At 50.0% G+C, this 13514-nt stretch overlaps 3 protein-coding genes across 3 annotated transcripts; all 3 read right to left on the reverse strand.

The window, feature by feature from the left end:
- Positions 1–5173: 5173 nt before the first annotated feature.
- On the reverse strand, positions 5174–6638 carry HOO65_050289 (RNA-directed DNA polymerase from mobile element jockey; the record flags this gene model as incomplete). The annotated part of the gene is made up of 2 exons (XM_071003361.1): positions 5174–6066; positions 6368–6638. The coding sequence occupies 2 exons, from the start codon at positions 6636–6638 to the stop codon at positions 5174–5176; spliced, it is 1164 nt and encodes a 387-aa protein (XP_070858348.1).
- A 1295-nt stretch (positions 6639–7933) lies between these two features.
- HOO65_050290 (putative RNA-directed DNA polymerase from transposon X-element) lies at positions 7934–9715 on the reverse strand (the record flags this gene model as incomplete). The annotated part of the gene is made up of 3 exons (XM_071003296.1): positions 7934–8991; positions 9059–9292; positions 9355–9715. The coding sequence occupies 3 exons, from the start codon at positions 9713–9715 to the stop codon at positions 7934–7936; spliced, it is 1653 nt and encodes a 550-aa protein (XP_070858349.1).
- Positions 9716–10965: 1250 nt separating this feature from the next.
- Positions 10966–12849, reverse strand: HOO65_050291 (putative 115 kDa protein in type-1 retrotransposable element R1DM; the record flags this gene model as incomplete). The annotated part of the gene is made up of 3 exons (XM_071003276.1): positions 10966–11719; positions 11779–12324; positions 12797–12849. 3 exons carry the CDS (start codon positions 12847–12849, stop codon positions 10966–10968), a joined length of 1353 nt encoding a protein of 450 aa, XP_070858350.1.
- Between the last annotated feature and the right edge of the window lie 665 nt (positions 12850–13514).

The raw sequence follows: 13514 nt of genomic DNA on the forward strand, positions 1-13514 counted from the left end.
TTCGCCTGCCAGCTGGAGAAGTGATATTGGCCCGCAACCGCGATAAAATGGTGCCACTGCCCAGCCTTCAGCATTAATCGCCTGAATAACTGTGACCCATTGTTAGTTTCTAGGCTGCAATGATTTATCCTTTCCACGCCTTTCTGCACCTGGGATGACAATTCCACTTGCAATGACACTCATCATAAAGCCAGTCTCATCAAAGTTGTAGACATCAGTGAGGCTGATACCGTATTTTGCAATTGTGTTCTCCACAAGCGTGAACAAACTGTGAATAATAGCTGGATCTTCGCATTTGGCCCTCTTGTAGTCATATATACAATTAAAACACACCTTGAGGTTTGGCTATCACTTGACAAAGTTGGAAGCCCAGCGCTTGCCGACGCGTGATGCGTTGCGGTCAGCAAGCAGTCGGTTGGCCATTTCTTAAACACCACGTAGTTGCGGGGGGTACGCTCGCGAGTCCAAGTCAAGTATGAACCTGACAATGATCTGCTCTTCTAGATCGGATAGTTTGCGTGAGTTGGGCATGGTATTGCGTCGACATCGAATCCCATTCTGTCGGCGACGAAGGGTATGATAGTCCACCTGGTATAATCTAGTGGCAGGTCGGAGACCTAATTCCGGGTTAGTTTGAAGGGCCTGAAGAGCGAGAACAATATTAGCCTCACTTTTTTGGTTGCGCCATGTTTTTTGGTGGACAAATAGTCGATTAGATGTGAAGATGAGGGATTGGGAGATTTTTGGTGCGTTCGCATAGTTGGTGCATTCGCTTATCATTGACGTTAGATGTTTTGTTGTTAGCATTGAGTGATGTTCAGTTTGGGAGACTGGATGGCAGTAGCTTACGTTGGGGATTTAATAAACTTATAGGCGAATTGAATCACACGAACATGAATAGACGCGTTTTCACTTGTAGCCTTCAGAATAAAGGCCGTGAGATATTTTGTCAATAGCGGTTTCAGCTTTTCTTCATCGGTAGCTACGTTCAAAAGAGCAAACTCGACTTTAGAAACGAGCTCAAGCTCACATGCCTCTGCGGAGGTAGAGCTAGCCTCAGTCATGGCGAAAAGTAAAACCCTCCTCTAAGCAAGATGATGAAGAAAGGGAGTTTGGTTGGGTTTTATCACCAGGGGGCAGCAGGTTGGTACTAGTAGCTTGAAGCTTTGAGAGCTATGGATTTGGTTGTTAGATTGAGAGAGAAGAGAAGAGGGGATACTTTCTGTCAAAAGAAATAAACCATACATGAGCTAATGGACTTACAGGATGATGAACTAAGCCCAAATGATTGAGCTGGGCGAAATTATGAGGGAATACTGCTGGATTTGCTGCTACCAATGTTTTTGTAGCAGCTAAAAAGCGAGCTTGATGACGGCTCAGCTCACTCATCAACAAAACAAGGTGCAGAAAAAGGTGCAGAAAAACAAGGGTGAGGGGTGAGAAGAAATTGAAATATAACACTGAAAGTATATGCAAATAGAGAAAAAGAGAGAGTCTGAGGGAAAATAGTGCAAGGAGAGAAAAGAGAGGGAAAGACAGCCAGGGAGGTTTATATAGGTTAAAAAGAGCTGAATGGAGTGTAGTCAAATGGAACCAAGCTGGGAAACTGCAGCTTGTGTTGTCAATATAAAATTTAGGCAGTTTCCCCCCAGAAGCACTATTTCCCTCTTCCTTCACCTACACTATCCAATCATATAACACCTCAGGGTGTGATGTGCTCAGCATAACAGGCAAGTACTTGAAATAGGTAACATAGTTACCTACTCAATAGCAACCTACATATGTATTCACTTGGTTGCCTGCTACATTTATGGAATCGACTTATGTATTTGACTGCCTACTGGGAAAATTTCAAGAATCTGCTGACCTGTTTTTACAGAATCAACATACAATTTTGCCTGCTACCTGCTGTTTTTACAGAATTGACTTACGTATTTGACTGCCTACTGGGAGAATCTCAAGAATCTGCTGACCTGCTTTTACAGAATGAACATACGATTTTGCCTGCTACCTGGAAAATTTCAAGAATCTGCTGACCTGTTTTTACAGAAAAAGCAAACAGAGACTCTTCTATGAATATCTTTGGTGTTCTACCAGCCACTCAAGGCCATCAAGAACAAGTCATTGCCTCCCTCGAACTGACTTTTAGCCGAGGCTAGCATACAGTGGTCTTTTTTAGCATAGATCATAATATTGCTGATGACTGACTCTTGGATCTCGTCTCCTTTGCCAGCCGCTACTCTAAGAAGAAGCTTATTCGGAGGCTGACTACCCAGGATATCAACGTGATCAGCAGTTGTTGAACCGCTGCGAAGGTTAAAAGTCTAAGGATTGTGCGGCAGCTCAACAACCGTGACCTTGGCCCCAGCGGGGTTGTATCACAGCATCTTCTGTTGTGGAATTCCTTGTATTCATAGTCTTCGTAGCCTCCACACGACAGGGTTGTGCTGAGCTCCTCGCAGAGTGTGTTCTTTGTCCAGTGTATGCCAGCGTATGGCTTCCCTTCACCTTTCATCCTCCCACAGGAGTTCGATCGGCGGGAGGCTTGCTGCGTGGTGTAGGCACTCTTTTGGTGTCGTGCAGTACACGGGCAGGGCTGCCCTCAGGCAGTTTCTGATTGTGACGTTAACTCTTTCCATTGCAGTTTTTGTCGTCTCAGTTCCCATCCATGCACTCGATGCAAATAGGGCTTTGCTCAGCGCACACGCTCAGGCTGCGTTCAGCATGCATGTTGTGTCTGCTCCCTTGTAGCATCCGGCCAGGCAGGTATCTCAGGCCGTTGGCTACTCGGTTGATGCTTGCTGTCGTTCTTTCTACGTGCCCCTTGAAGAGTAGGTTAGCGTCGATGTGAAGCCCCAACCATCTCATTGATTTCTTTGTTGGTGTGTCTTCTATCCTTCCGCCTAGTTCGATGAGGAGGTCTGTGACTGCCCTCTTCGGTACTGCGCAGGCGTAGTTCCATGGGATGATCCTTTTTTTGATGGCCTTGAGCGACTGGTAGAACACCAAAGATATTCGTAGAAGAGTCTCTGTTTCCTTTTTCTGTAAAAACAGGTCAGCAGATTCTTGAAATTTTCCAGGTAGCAGGCAAATACGTAAGTCGATTCTGTAAATGTAGCAGGCAACCAAGTGAATACGTATGTAGGTTGCTATTTAGTAGGTAACTATGTTGCCTATTTCAAGTACTTGCCTGTTATGCTGAGCATGTCACACCCTGAGGTGTTATACGATTGGATAGTGTAGGCAAAGGAAGAGGGAAATAGTGCTTCTGGGGGGAAACTGCCTAAATTTTATATTGACAACACAAGTTGCACTTTCCCAGCTTGGTTCCATTTGACTACACTCCATTCAGCTCTTTTTAACCTACACAAACTTTGCTGCCTGTCTTTCCCCCTCTTTTCTCTCCTTGCACCATTTTCCCTTGGACTCTCTCTTTTTCTCTTTTTGCATATGCTTTCAGTGTTATATTTCGATTTCTTCTCGCCCCCCCCCCCTTGTTTTGTCGATGAGTGAGCTGAGCTGTCATCAAGCTCGCTTTTTAGCTGCTACAAAAACATTGGTAGCAGCAAATCCAGCAGTATTCCCTCATAATTTCGCCCAGCTCAATCATTTGGGCTTAGGTCATCATCCTGTAAGTCCATTAGCTCATGTATGGTTTATTTCTTTTGACAGAAAGTATCCCCTCTTCTCTTCTCTCTCAATCTAACAACCAAATACATAGCTCTCAAAGCTTCCTCAAGCTACTAGTACCAACCTGCCGCCTCCTAGTGATAAAACCCAACCAAACTCCCTTTCTTCATCATCTTGCTTAGGGGAGGGTTTTACTTTTCGCCATGACTGAGGCTAGCTCTACCTCCGCAGAGGCATGTGAGCTTGAGCTCGTTTCTAAAGTCGAGTTTGCTATTTTGAACGTAGCTACCGATGAAGAAAAGCTGCAACCGCTATTGACAAAATATCTCACGGCCTTTATTCTGAAGGCTACAAGTGAAAACGCGTCCATTTGTGTTCGTGTGATTCATTTCGCCTATAAACTACAGACGTTTATTAAACCCCCAACGTAAGCTACTGCTATCCAGTCTTCCAAACTGAACATCACTCAATGCTAACAACAATATAGGATCGTTCTACTGGTAGCTTCCCTCTTGGATCAGCTCGTGAAAGCTGAAAGTGCAGTTTTGAAGCAGCTAGATCGACTATTCCTTGGTTGTCCAGACATATCCAGATTTCCTCAGCGTCCTCGTGCGCTGCTGCCTGCCTAGCTGCCTCACAGGCTCTGTACACTTCTGTGTCCACCACCTCCATCCATTTGCCTAGAGCTGTGTGTCCTGTTTCCAGGGTAGCTCTGTTTGTGGTGGTGACCCACCCTGCTCCTGTGTTCCCCTTCGCGTCTTTCGAGCCATCGGAGTAGGCTATCAGGGTCCCTAAGGGTGCCATGTCTACCTCCTCTCTGTGTTTCTCTGCTTCTCTTTCCTTGCTGAGCCACTTTCAAGGGGGCATGCTTGGCCTGGCGAATTTCGGTCTCAGGGTGGTGTGGGTTTCCATTCTCACTGGGAGCATTCTTCGTAGCCTTAACATGACCGGATTGTACTGAGCTCCTCTCAGCGTATGATCCTTGTCCAGTGTGTGCCAGCGTATGGCTTCCCTTCTTTTTTTGTCCTCCCACATGAGTTCGATTAGTGGGAAGCTTGCTGCGTGATGTAGGCACTCTTTTGGCGTTGTGCAGTACACGGGCAGGGCTGCCCTCAGGCAGTTTCTGATTGTGACGTTAACTCTTTCCATTGCAGTTTTTGTCGTCTCAGTTCCCATCCATGCACTCGATGCAAATAGGGCTTTGCTCAGCGCACACGCTCAGGCTGCGTTCAGCATGCATGTTGTGTCTGCTCCCTTGTAGCATCCGGCCAGGCAGGTATCTCAGGAAGTTGGCTACTCAGTTGATGCTTGCTATCGTTCTTTCTACGTGCCCCTTGAAGAGTAGGTTAGCGTCGATGTGAAGCCCCAACCATCTCATTGATTTCTTTGTTGGTGTGGGCTTCACCTCTCCCATTCCTTCGATTGTGACAGATGGGTTCTCAGTGATCCTCCTCCTGCCTTTAATGTGCAGGAGTGTTGACTTTCCTGGGTCAAGGTCTAGCCCGTTCATGCGTGCGGTCCTTCCCTCCATGAAACTTCTGACTCAGCGGCACAGTTTGGTTGGCCATCGGCTCTCAGACAGCTGTCGTTCCATTCTCGCTGGTTCAACCGCGTCGTATGCGCCCTTGATGTCGAAGGTCAGGGTCGAAGTGACTTTTTTCCAGTGCTGTGCGTCTTCTATCCTTCCGCGTAGTTCGATGAGGAGGTCTGTGACTGCCCTCTTCAGTACTGCGCAGGCGTAGTTCCATGGGATGATCCTTTTTTGGACTGCCTCTTCTGCTAGCCTTCTTGCCACGGCTCTCTCCATGCCTTTTCCCAGGGTGGGCAGGAGCGATATGAGTCGGTACGATCTGGGCTCGTCGCGTGGTCGTCCGGGTTCTGGGATCGCGACTAGGTCTGCCTTTTTGAAGATACTTGGGTGGTTTCCGTTCTCCAAGCAGAGGTTGTACAGCTTCGTTATCATGTTGCCTAGCAGCTCCCATGCCCTTTTCCAAACCTCGTTTGTGATGCGGTCTGCTCCTGGGGCCGTGTTCGCAGGTTTCCACAGAGAATCTTTCACTTCCTCTCGGGTGAGGGGTGGCCATTCACTTGCCTCTGGGTTAGGTTCGTGAAAAAACCGCTCATTTTCTGTGTGTTCCTTTGTGTGCGTCTCCAGGAGCAGCGCTACTGACTCGGCTGTGCAGGTGGTTTTCGTCTTGTCGGGTCTCTGCAGCAGAGGGATGCATCTGTCTACCTTGTCGTTGGCCCATTTGACAGCGCGAAAGACGTCCTTCGGTTCCTTCAGGCCGGCTATGATCTTGCTCATGAGGGCTCTCTTTGCCTTGATGATTTCTTGCCTCATTGCTTTTCGCTGCTTCGCATATTCGTCCCTCTTCTGGCTGTCCGTGGCGTGGGTTGGTTGCGGTGGTCTGTTCAGGCTCTCCTCATCCGCGCGTTCTGTTTCTTGCACCCTTCGTTCCACCACGGTTTGAGTACAATGTTAGGGGGCGTTTTTGGTGTTGAAGCCTCAAGTGCCCTCTCTACAGTTGCTATCAGACCCTTGGCAAGGAGCTCAGCCGTGTCTAGTTCGTCGCCATTGCTCTCTAGAAGCTTTTCCAGCTGGTCAGCTTGTTGATTGCATGTTGCGACGGACGTGTCTACGTTCATTTTCCTTAGCCTCCACTATTCGGATTCCGCTGTGGCTATTCTTTTTTCTTTTCTTGCAGCCCTGGCCGTCGTCCTTTCTCTTCTCCTGCACCTGGGTCTCTGGTCCTGTCACGGACTTCTTCACCCGGGCGTCCCTTTTGCAGGGTGCCTCTCCTGCTGCGTGTCCCGCAGTTTTGCACACAATGCAGGCTGTGCAGTGTCTTGCCTTCCGGCAGGTCGATGGCGACACGGAGGGTGGCGTCCTTGTACTTCTCCGCCTCAATCTGCCACTTGATGGCCTTGACTTGTCCACCGGTTTGTCGTGCAATTTGTCCGGTGAACCATTCCTCATTTGCCCTTTGGCTTGCTTTGTTCCGCTTCATGACCTCTTTCCTTGGTCACTTTGCTTCCTGCGTTGCCTGTGGGCGGGGCTCCCTGCTGTGCGTTGCTGACCGCCGTTCTAAAGACGGCGGATACGCTGCTGGCTCCCCTCTTGCAAGCAAGTCTCCCTGTATAGTGGCCAGCTGCTTTGCATACAAGACAATGAGCGGGTAACCCGGAGCGTTCTTTTCCCGAGTGGACTGAGCTCCTGCAGTGTCTACACCTTGGCGTTGCCTTGTGCCCTACGGTGGGGTGTGCCTCCTAGCATGTATACAGCATAAGGGCAATCATGGTGTTCTGCGCCTTTTGGCCATGGCCAAGTTGCTGCTTCCCTCGAACTTCATGCTTATGGAGAGCATATGGACTTCTGGCAAGTGAATTCCGATATAGAGAGTAGCTGCTCCCTTGTATTCCTCTGTTTCCATCTGTCATCTCACGGCCTTGGCCTGTCCCCCAGGTTGCTTTGCTTTTGGCCCAATAAACCATTCTTTATTTTCCATAGGCACGTCGAAGTCCGATAGGCCAGTGATACATACATGTGCCCACTTCCTATTTAATTCGTATATCTCTGCTCCACATACCAACTAACTTGGCCCGTTTCATGTTTGTAACAGCCGCCGTGCCCCTTTTGGTATAGAAGCCTAGCCTAAGTTCATTTTCTTCAGGAACTCTTTGGATGTACCTCCATATATCTTTGCCAACTCGCAGTTAGCAGTCTTTTCCTTGCCAGTCACGAGTCCCTAAACAAACATCTGGTTCTTTTCTTCTCTCTCTCTGCTGGGAGAGGGCTTTCGACGCCATTTCTTCTCTTAGTGGCACAGGTTTCTGCGACCCATCACTGGTCTGTCTACTGATGGTCGTGTCCCGTCTTTTGGAAGTAGTATTAGTAGGTTTTGGGAGGTCAGTTGTTTCTGGGCTTCTTTTTTTCTTTTTCTTTGATCCTGGCGCCGGATAGGGCGAAGCTTGGTGATGTTCCCAGCCAGCCAGAGGTATCCCCTCCTCCTTAGTTCCGTCTGTTTCTTTTCTATGGCTATGAGCTTGTGTGCCATAGTGAGGCTACACTCTCGCCCAGTGATCGTTCCTTCATGCTTTCTTTCCTTTTCTGCATGTCTTCCTTGCGGCGCCTTTGCCTTTTCTCAACTTGACCTACAGATGTGTTAGCTTTCGCTTGCTCCGCTCTGTAAATTGCCTCTTTCTTGTTCCCAGATTCTAGACTCTATGAGCTCAGTAACGCCAAGGATTTCCAATTCAATAACCTCCTGAGCCGCTTTATTCGCGTTGGCCTTAGTCCGGCCTTTTACGGAGCGAGCCGGAGAAGCCCTAGGTTGTGTACTTGAACTTGAACTTGAATGTATTTAACGTCTACGGGAATCACAGAGATCAAACGACGCCGGACTGCCTCTTCTTTGCTCAGTTTCTCTGCCAGCGACTCGGCTGGACCTTCCTGTTCTGGCCGGAGTTTCATCGAGTCCCTGATCGGGTGTGGTAACAGGGCCTTTGCCTCATCGATGCCCCCGTCAATCGTCGTCCAGTACAGAGGGTGGTCTGCATTGCATGTTGATGCCTGTATTCCTCCTGTCCACAGCATATCCTGGCAAATGATTGTCATGTTCGGGAACGCTGCGAATCTGTAGAGGCACTTTTTGCTTGTCGTTTTGAAGACAGGTACAGCAGCTCGCAAGCCTTCTCTGAGAACCTTCTCCAAAATGTCCATGCTGGTTTTGCTGGCTCTGGGGAACCAGGTGGTGGCCGCATACGTCATCTGTGGTAGCATGCATGCTCTCACCGCCTGCATTACCGAATTCGGGGGCGCGCCGCTGTGGGCTCTGCTGATGCGGCGCAGCACGTTTGCTGTCTTGCGTGCCTTGGTCGCCAACTCTTGGCACTGCGTTTTGAAGTTGAGGCTGGTGTCCCAAGTGACGCCGAGCCACTTCATTTCCTGCACTGGGCTCAGCGTTGTTCCGTTTGGGAGTCGAAGCCCTGTGTTCATGCTCGGGAGTTTGCGGCCGGTGTACAGATGCATGACTCCTGTCTTACTCCAGTCGATCCTCAGCTCATTTTCCCTACACCACTCCACCGCGTGTGTCATGTAGGTTTGCAGCGTAGTAATGTTGGTCTGGACTGATGGCGACGAAACATATATCAGACCATCATCTGCGTGTCCCAGGCTGGGTAGCTTCTTGAAGAGTTCCGCCATGTACAGCATGTACAGTATTGGGGAGACTGGAGATCCTTGTGGCAGACTGCCTCCCACTTCTCTCTTCACTGGGAGCCCTCCTTCGACCGAGAGGCTGACGCGCCTATCCGTCAGGAAAGGGCCTACCCATTTGCACAGAGACTCTGGCCATCGCTGCCCTCTCAGACGTGTCACCAGCCTGCTTTTCCTAACCGCATCAAAAGCTCCTTCTATGTCGAAGGTGACAACTGATGTGATCTTTCGTATTTTCTATTCGCCGATGACAACATCCGCCAATTTCCATGTGAGATCCGTGGCGGCCCTCCTCGGGACTGCTGAGGCATAGTTCTGTGGGATGATGTTCAGCTCCACTGCTTGCGCAGCAAGTCTTCTGGCCACCATCCTTTCCAGGCTCTTCCCCAAGGTTGACAGGAGTGAGATCAGTCTGTGGCTCCTCTGGTGCGACTTGTCCGGTTTCTGCTTCGGGATAACCACCAAAGTTGCCGATTTAAAAATCTTGGGGTGGTATCCTAGCTCCATACATAGGCTGAACAGTTTTGTTATGGGTTCAGCGAAGGAAGGCCATGCTATCTTCCAGGCTGTGTTTTGGATGCCATCTTCTCCCGGTACAGTGTTCCCAGCGTGGAAAACCGCTTCCCTGACTTCTTCCCGGGTGGGGCGATGCCAGTGCCGCGCCCTTGGGTTCGCTTCCTCGGTGCCTTGCACTCCGTTCTCAGCTGGCGGCTGAGTATGTGTGTCCAAGAGCGCCTCTGCCTTTCCCTGTGGCGAGTGGATTGGACTGCCCTGGTACATGATTGGCGGGAGCCCATTGTCCGTCTTCGGCGCCTTCAGGCAGTTGACAAGTCTGAACACGTCCTTTGCCTCTGTCAGGTCCTCTATCATCTTCCTCCACTGGTCCCTCTTCGCAATGCGAATGGCTGCTTGGAAGTGCTCTCGTCATCATCCTGGTCAGGTCGACTGCGAAACTCTCGATCTCTTTCTCCCCGGTGGGTTCCCTTCCCCCCCAGCATGGTGGCTTCCCTTGAGCATGCCTTCTTGAAAGCTTCCGCGTCCAGTCTGGTCATGTTGTATCGGGTAGCCCTGACAATGTCGTCCACTTTCACATTTTCAACTGTCGTTTCTAGTGGGAGGTGGTGTTGTAGAATTGCTTGTATTGATTGTTCACTCTCTCCTTCGTCCACCCCTGAGTACTTCGACTATGAGATATAGATACTTGGGTTTACAGTCACGTGTCATTTCTTCCATGTCTGCTTAGTCATGTTCTGACAGGTGGTCGCTCCCGCAGTTGAGATTCTTCAGTACTCTGGTGGTGCAGTTGCTCTGGCCGAGAAGTCCGATGCAAAGGCCAGATCAATTACCGAGGGAGACGTCTTCTTCGAGAAGCAGGGGTGTTGTCATCTGGCTCGTTGAGCAAGGCCACTACTTCCTGTTCCATCCAATCATGGATCTGGTTGCAGTCGCTTGAGTCTTCCTTCTTGCTGTCCCACAGCTGTGAGTGCATATTCAGGTCTCCACAGAGGAGCATTTTCTTGCCCCTGAGCGCTTCCTGTGTCTTCTTCAACGCTATCCCCCTTTTTGGGTCTCCTGGGTTTGCGTTGTACACATTTGCGATGTGTAGCCCCTGCCCCGCAAGTTCCACCACCATCGCGTCCTGGTGTCCGCTTCCACCGATAGGGACTATCGTGGCTGCTATTGTCTTCTTGGTGTAGGTTAGAACCCTTGGGTCTTCACTCCTTCCTTGAGGGATCATGAGCTTGTACCTTGGGTCTCTGACTGATGTCTGTTCTCCTGGGGGACCTGTTATGTATGGTTCCTGTATGCATACCACGTCTACCCCTCTTCTACCAGCCTCTTCTATCAGGGTCTGTTGGTTTTTCTGTCCTTTGTGTACATTGAACTGCCAAACCTCCAGCTTCCTCCTAGAGTGTCTTTTGTCTATATTCATAGATTAGACTTTGGTCTGGTTTTCCTTCCTCACCTTCTTTCGTGAGGATTTCCTCAGTGCTAGGAGGGCAGTGGGAGCTCTGAAGGAGAAGTCACATCTGGCTTTCCCCGCGGCTTTCCTCTTGTCGCCTGCACTCGCGACTGGGGCGTCTCCCTCTTCTTCTGACTGATCCTCCGTTTCTGAGCTCTCAGCCTGGGTCTCGGTGCATTCCATCAGGTCCACCACCTGTGTCTACGCTGATTTTCCAGCCTTTGTGCAGGCCTTCTTCTTCTCTGCGGTGAGCGCCTGTTGCGCCTTCCTGATTGTCCGCCTCTCCTCTGGTGTGGATCCCTTCTTCTGAAGGGGGGCACTGCTTGGAGTCTGCTGGGTGTGGGCCGCGGCAGATGAAGCAGACAGAGACACATTCGTACTCCGCCTTGCAGCATTTAGGGTGTCTTCCGCTTTTGTGCTCGCTCGAGCCGCAGTGTTTGCACAGCTGTGCTCTAGAGCATTTCTTCGCATCGTGCCACCCGAAGCAACGGGAGCATTGCGCGATGGCTCTCGGTTTTTCGACCAGGAGGCGGGGGGTTGGAATGAGCCTCGAGCCCATCCTCAGTTGCCTCGGGACCTTTGTACCAGCCGCCGGGATTTTGACGATGAAGGTCTTCTCGTTCCCCCTGGTCTTCGAGGTCATGTAGACCGGAGTTACTCGAGTTGCTTGTGCAAAGCACTCGCCAATAATCTCTTCGCTGACTTCCGCTGCCCGGCCGCCTCCAATCAGGTAGGCGTCTGTGTTGACTGCTTGCACTACCTCGGTGCCTGGTCCGATGTAGTTCTTTATCTTGTCGATCTTCTCTAGCAGAGTTGAGCGACCGTCCTTGTTTGCCAGTAGTGCGAATCCACTCTTGGTCTTTTGCACGTCCTTCAGAGCTTTCTTCAGCTCAGGGTCTAGTTCCCTCAGACTGGCTGACATCAGGACGCTTTCGCAGTTGCGCATCACATTGTCGACGCCAACTCTTACCAGGACTCTGTTGTCCTGGCGGGCCGCTGGCTGTGAGTAACGCCCAGTGGGGGCGTTCGCGTCTGCCTTGCGGTGCGGTGCGTGACAGTCTGCCACTCGCCGCCCTGACTGGCGGCCTCGTGGGACTTGGTTTCTCTAGCCGCATCCTGGGTGTCTTCTGGCTTTGTTGCTGGTCTCTTCGCCATATCCGCGAAGGATGGGGCCTTCTTGGTTGCGGCGCTTGGTGGTTTCTCTACTGCTTTGCCCTGTCTTTCATGGGCCTTCTTTGTGGGCTCGCCCGCTGTCTGGTTTTGCCAGCCTCCCTCACGTCCTGTCAGGACGTAGTCCATAGCTTCCTCTGCTCTCGAGAGGATCATTCTTTTGACGACTTGTGCCGTCTCCTTGTCTTCGTCGCGCTCGCACTGCGCTTCGAAACTCTCCATTAGGAGTATGATCAGCCTTGCGACTGTGTATTCCTGCTCTTCTCGAAAGCGCGGTCTCGCGCTTCGAGACTCTTCAGCAGGCTGGACATCGTTTGTCCGCTGCTCTGGTCTCCGTCGTTGTCGCCTTTCGGCCGTCCGTGTGTGTTTTGTGTGTGTTTGGTACACTACTTTGCTGAGTTTTTCAAGGGTTGGTTAGGGTTAACTCCTCTTCCAATTCGATCAATCTGTATACCAGCGCGGTTCCACGGCGACGCCTACATCCGCCTCCCCCCATTCCTATTTTCGCCTCCCCCCCCCTGTTTTTTTTTGGATTACATAACCAATTTTAGCTTATGTGAGCAGTGTTTTGGGCCCTTCCTAGCAACGCAGAGGTCGTAAATACACCAGATAGAGGTACATTAAAAATACATACATACATACTAGATAGAGGTAAATTATGTAGTGGAAATTATGTAGTGGAAATTATGTATTTTGAAGCTCTGAATACCTAAGAGGGCATGCATTTGAAGTCATTATATGGCCAACTTGATGACACTTGCTACATTTTGATGCTTTCCTTCTCCTAGGCTCAACAGTCTCAAATCCAGACAGCTCACGCCTCGTACTTGTAACCGGCTGAGTGGGTGCTCTGAAAGCCAGGCATCTCCATGGCTCTAAAATAGGCTGTTGCTGAAGATGGTTTCGTTTTAGATGCCAATGGGGATGAAAGTATTGAAGGGAAAGATTCTGGTTTGTCTCTTGAAGTAACTGGACTCGTAAATCCCTTCAGGGGGCAGGATATCGTCAGGAAATTGTCTGATTTGTAGCGCCTCCGAGTTGTCTGCTACATCATCTGCTGTGTTGTTTGCATTTACAGCATTGAAAGCGTTTGATACAGCGTCTGACTCCATCTCTAACTGATGTATCTGGTGTATTTGGTGTATTTGGTGTATTTGTTGAATTTAGAGTTGTGTATCTCCTTGCTCCATTTGCTGTATCTAATCTACATTCAAAACACTGCTCACATAAGCTAAAATTGGTTATGTAATCCAAAATAAAACAGGGGGGGGGCGAAAATAGGAATGGGGGGAGGCAGATGTAGGCGTCGCCCGGTTCCACCTGCGGTTGTATAGGACCACGAGTGACTTCATGCCCTAGGCTGTGTAACCAAACACTCTATGGTGTCGTGTCGCCCGTCGTATTAGTTATCTTCTTTGTAGAGCATAAAAGGCCAAGGGTCGCTTAGGGTTACACCCTTTTCCTGAAGTTGAAGGAGGGAAGTTTTTCAGAATTATTTGGTAATAAACCATCACCACCTTTTTCTTCAATTCCTAG

This window comes from Ceratocystis lukuohia, assembly GCF_044167205.1.
Source record: "Ceratocystis lukuohia strain C4212 chromosome Unknown Supercontig5_pilon, whole genome shotgun sequence".
In the NCBI taxonomy this organism is placed as follows: domain Eukaryota; kingdom Fungi; phylum Ascomycota; class Sordariomycetes; order Microascales; family Ceratocystidaceae; genus Ceratocystis; species Ceratocystis lukuohia.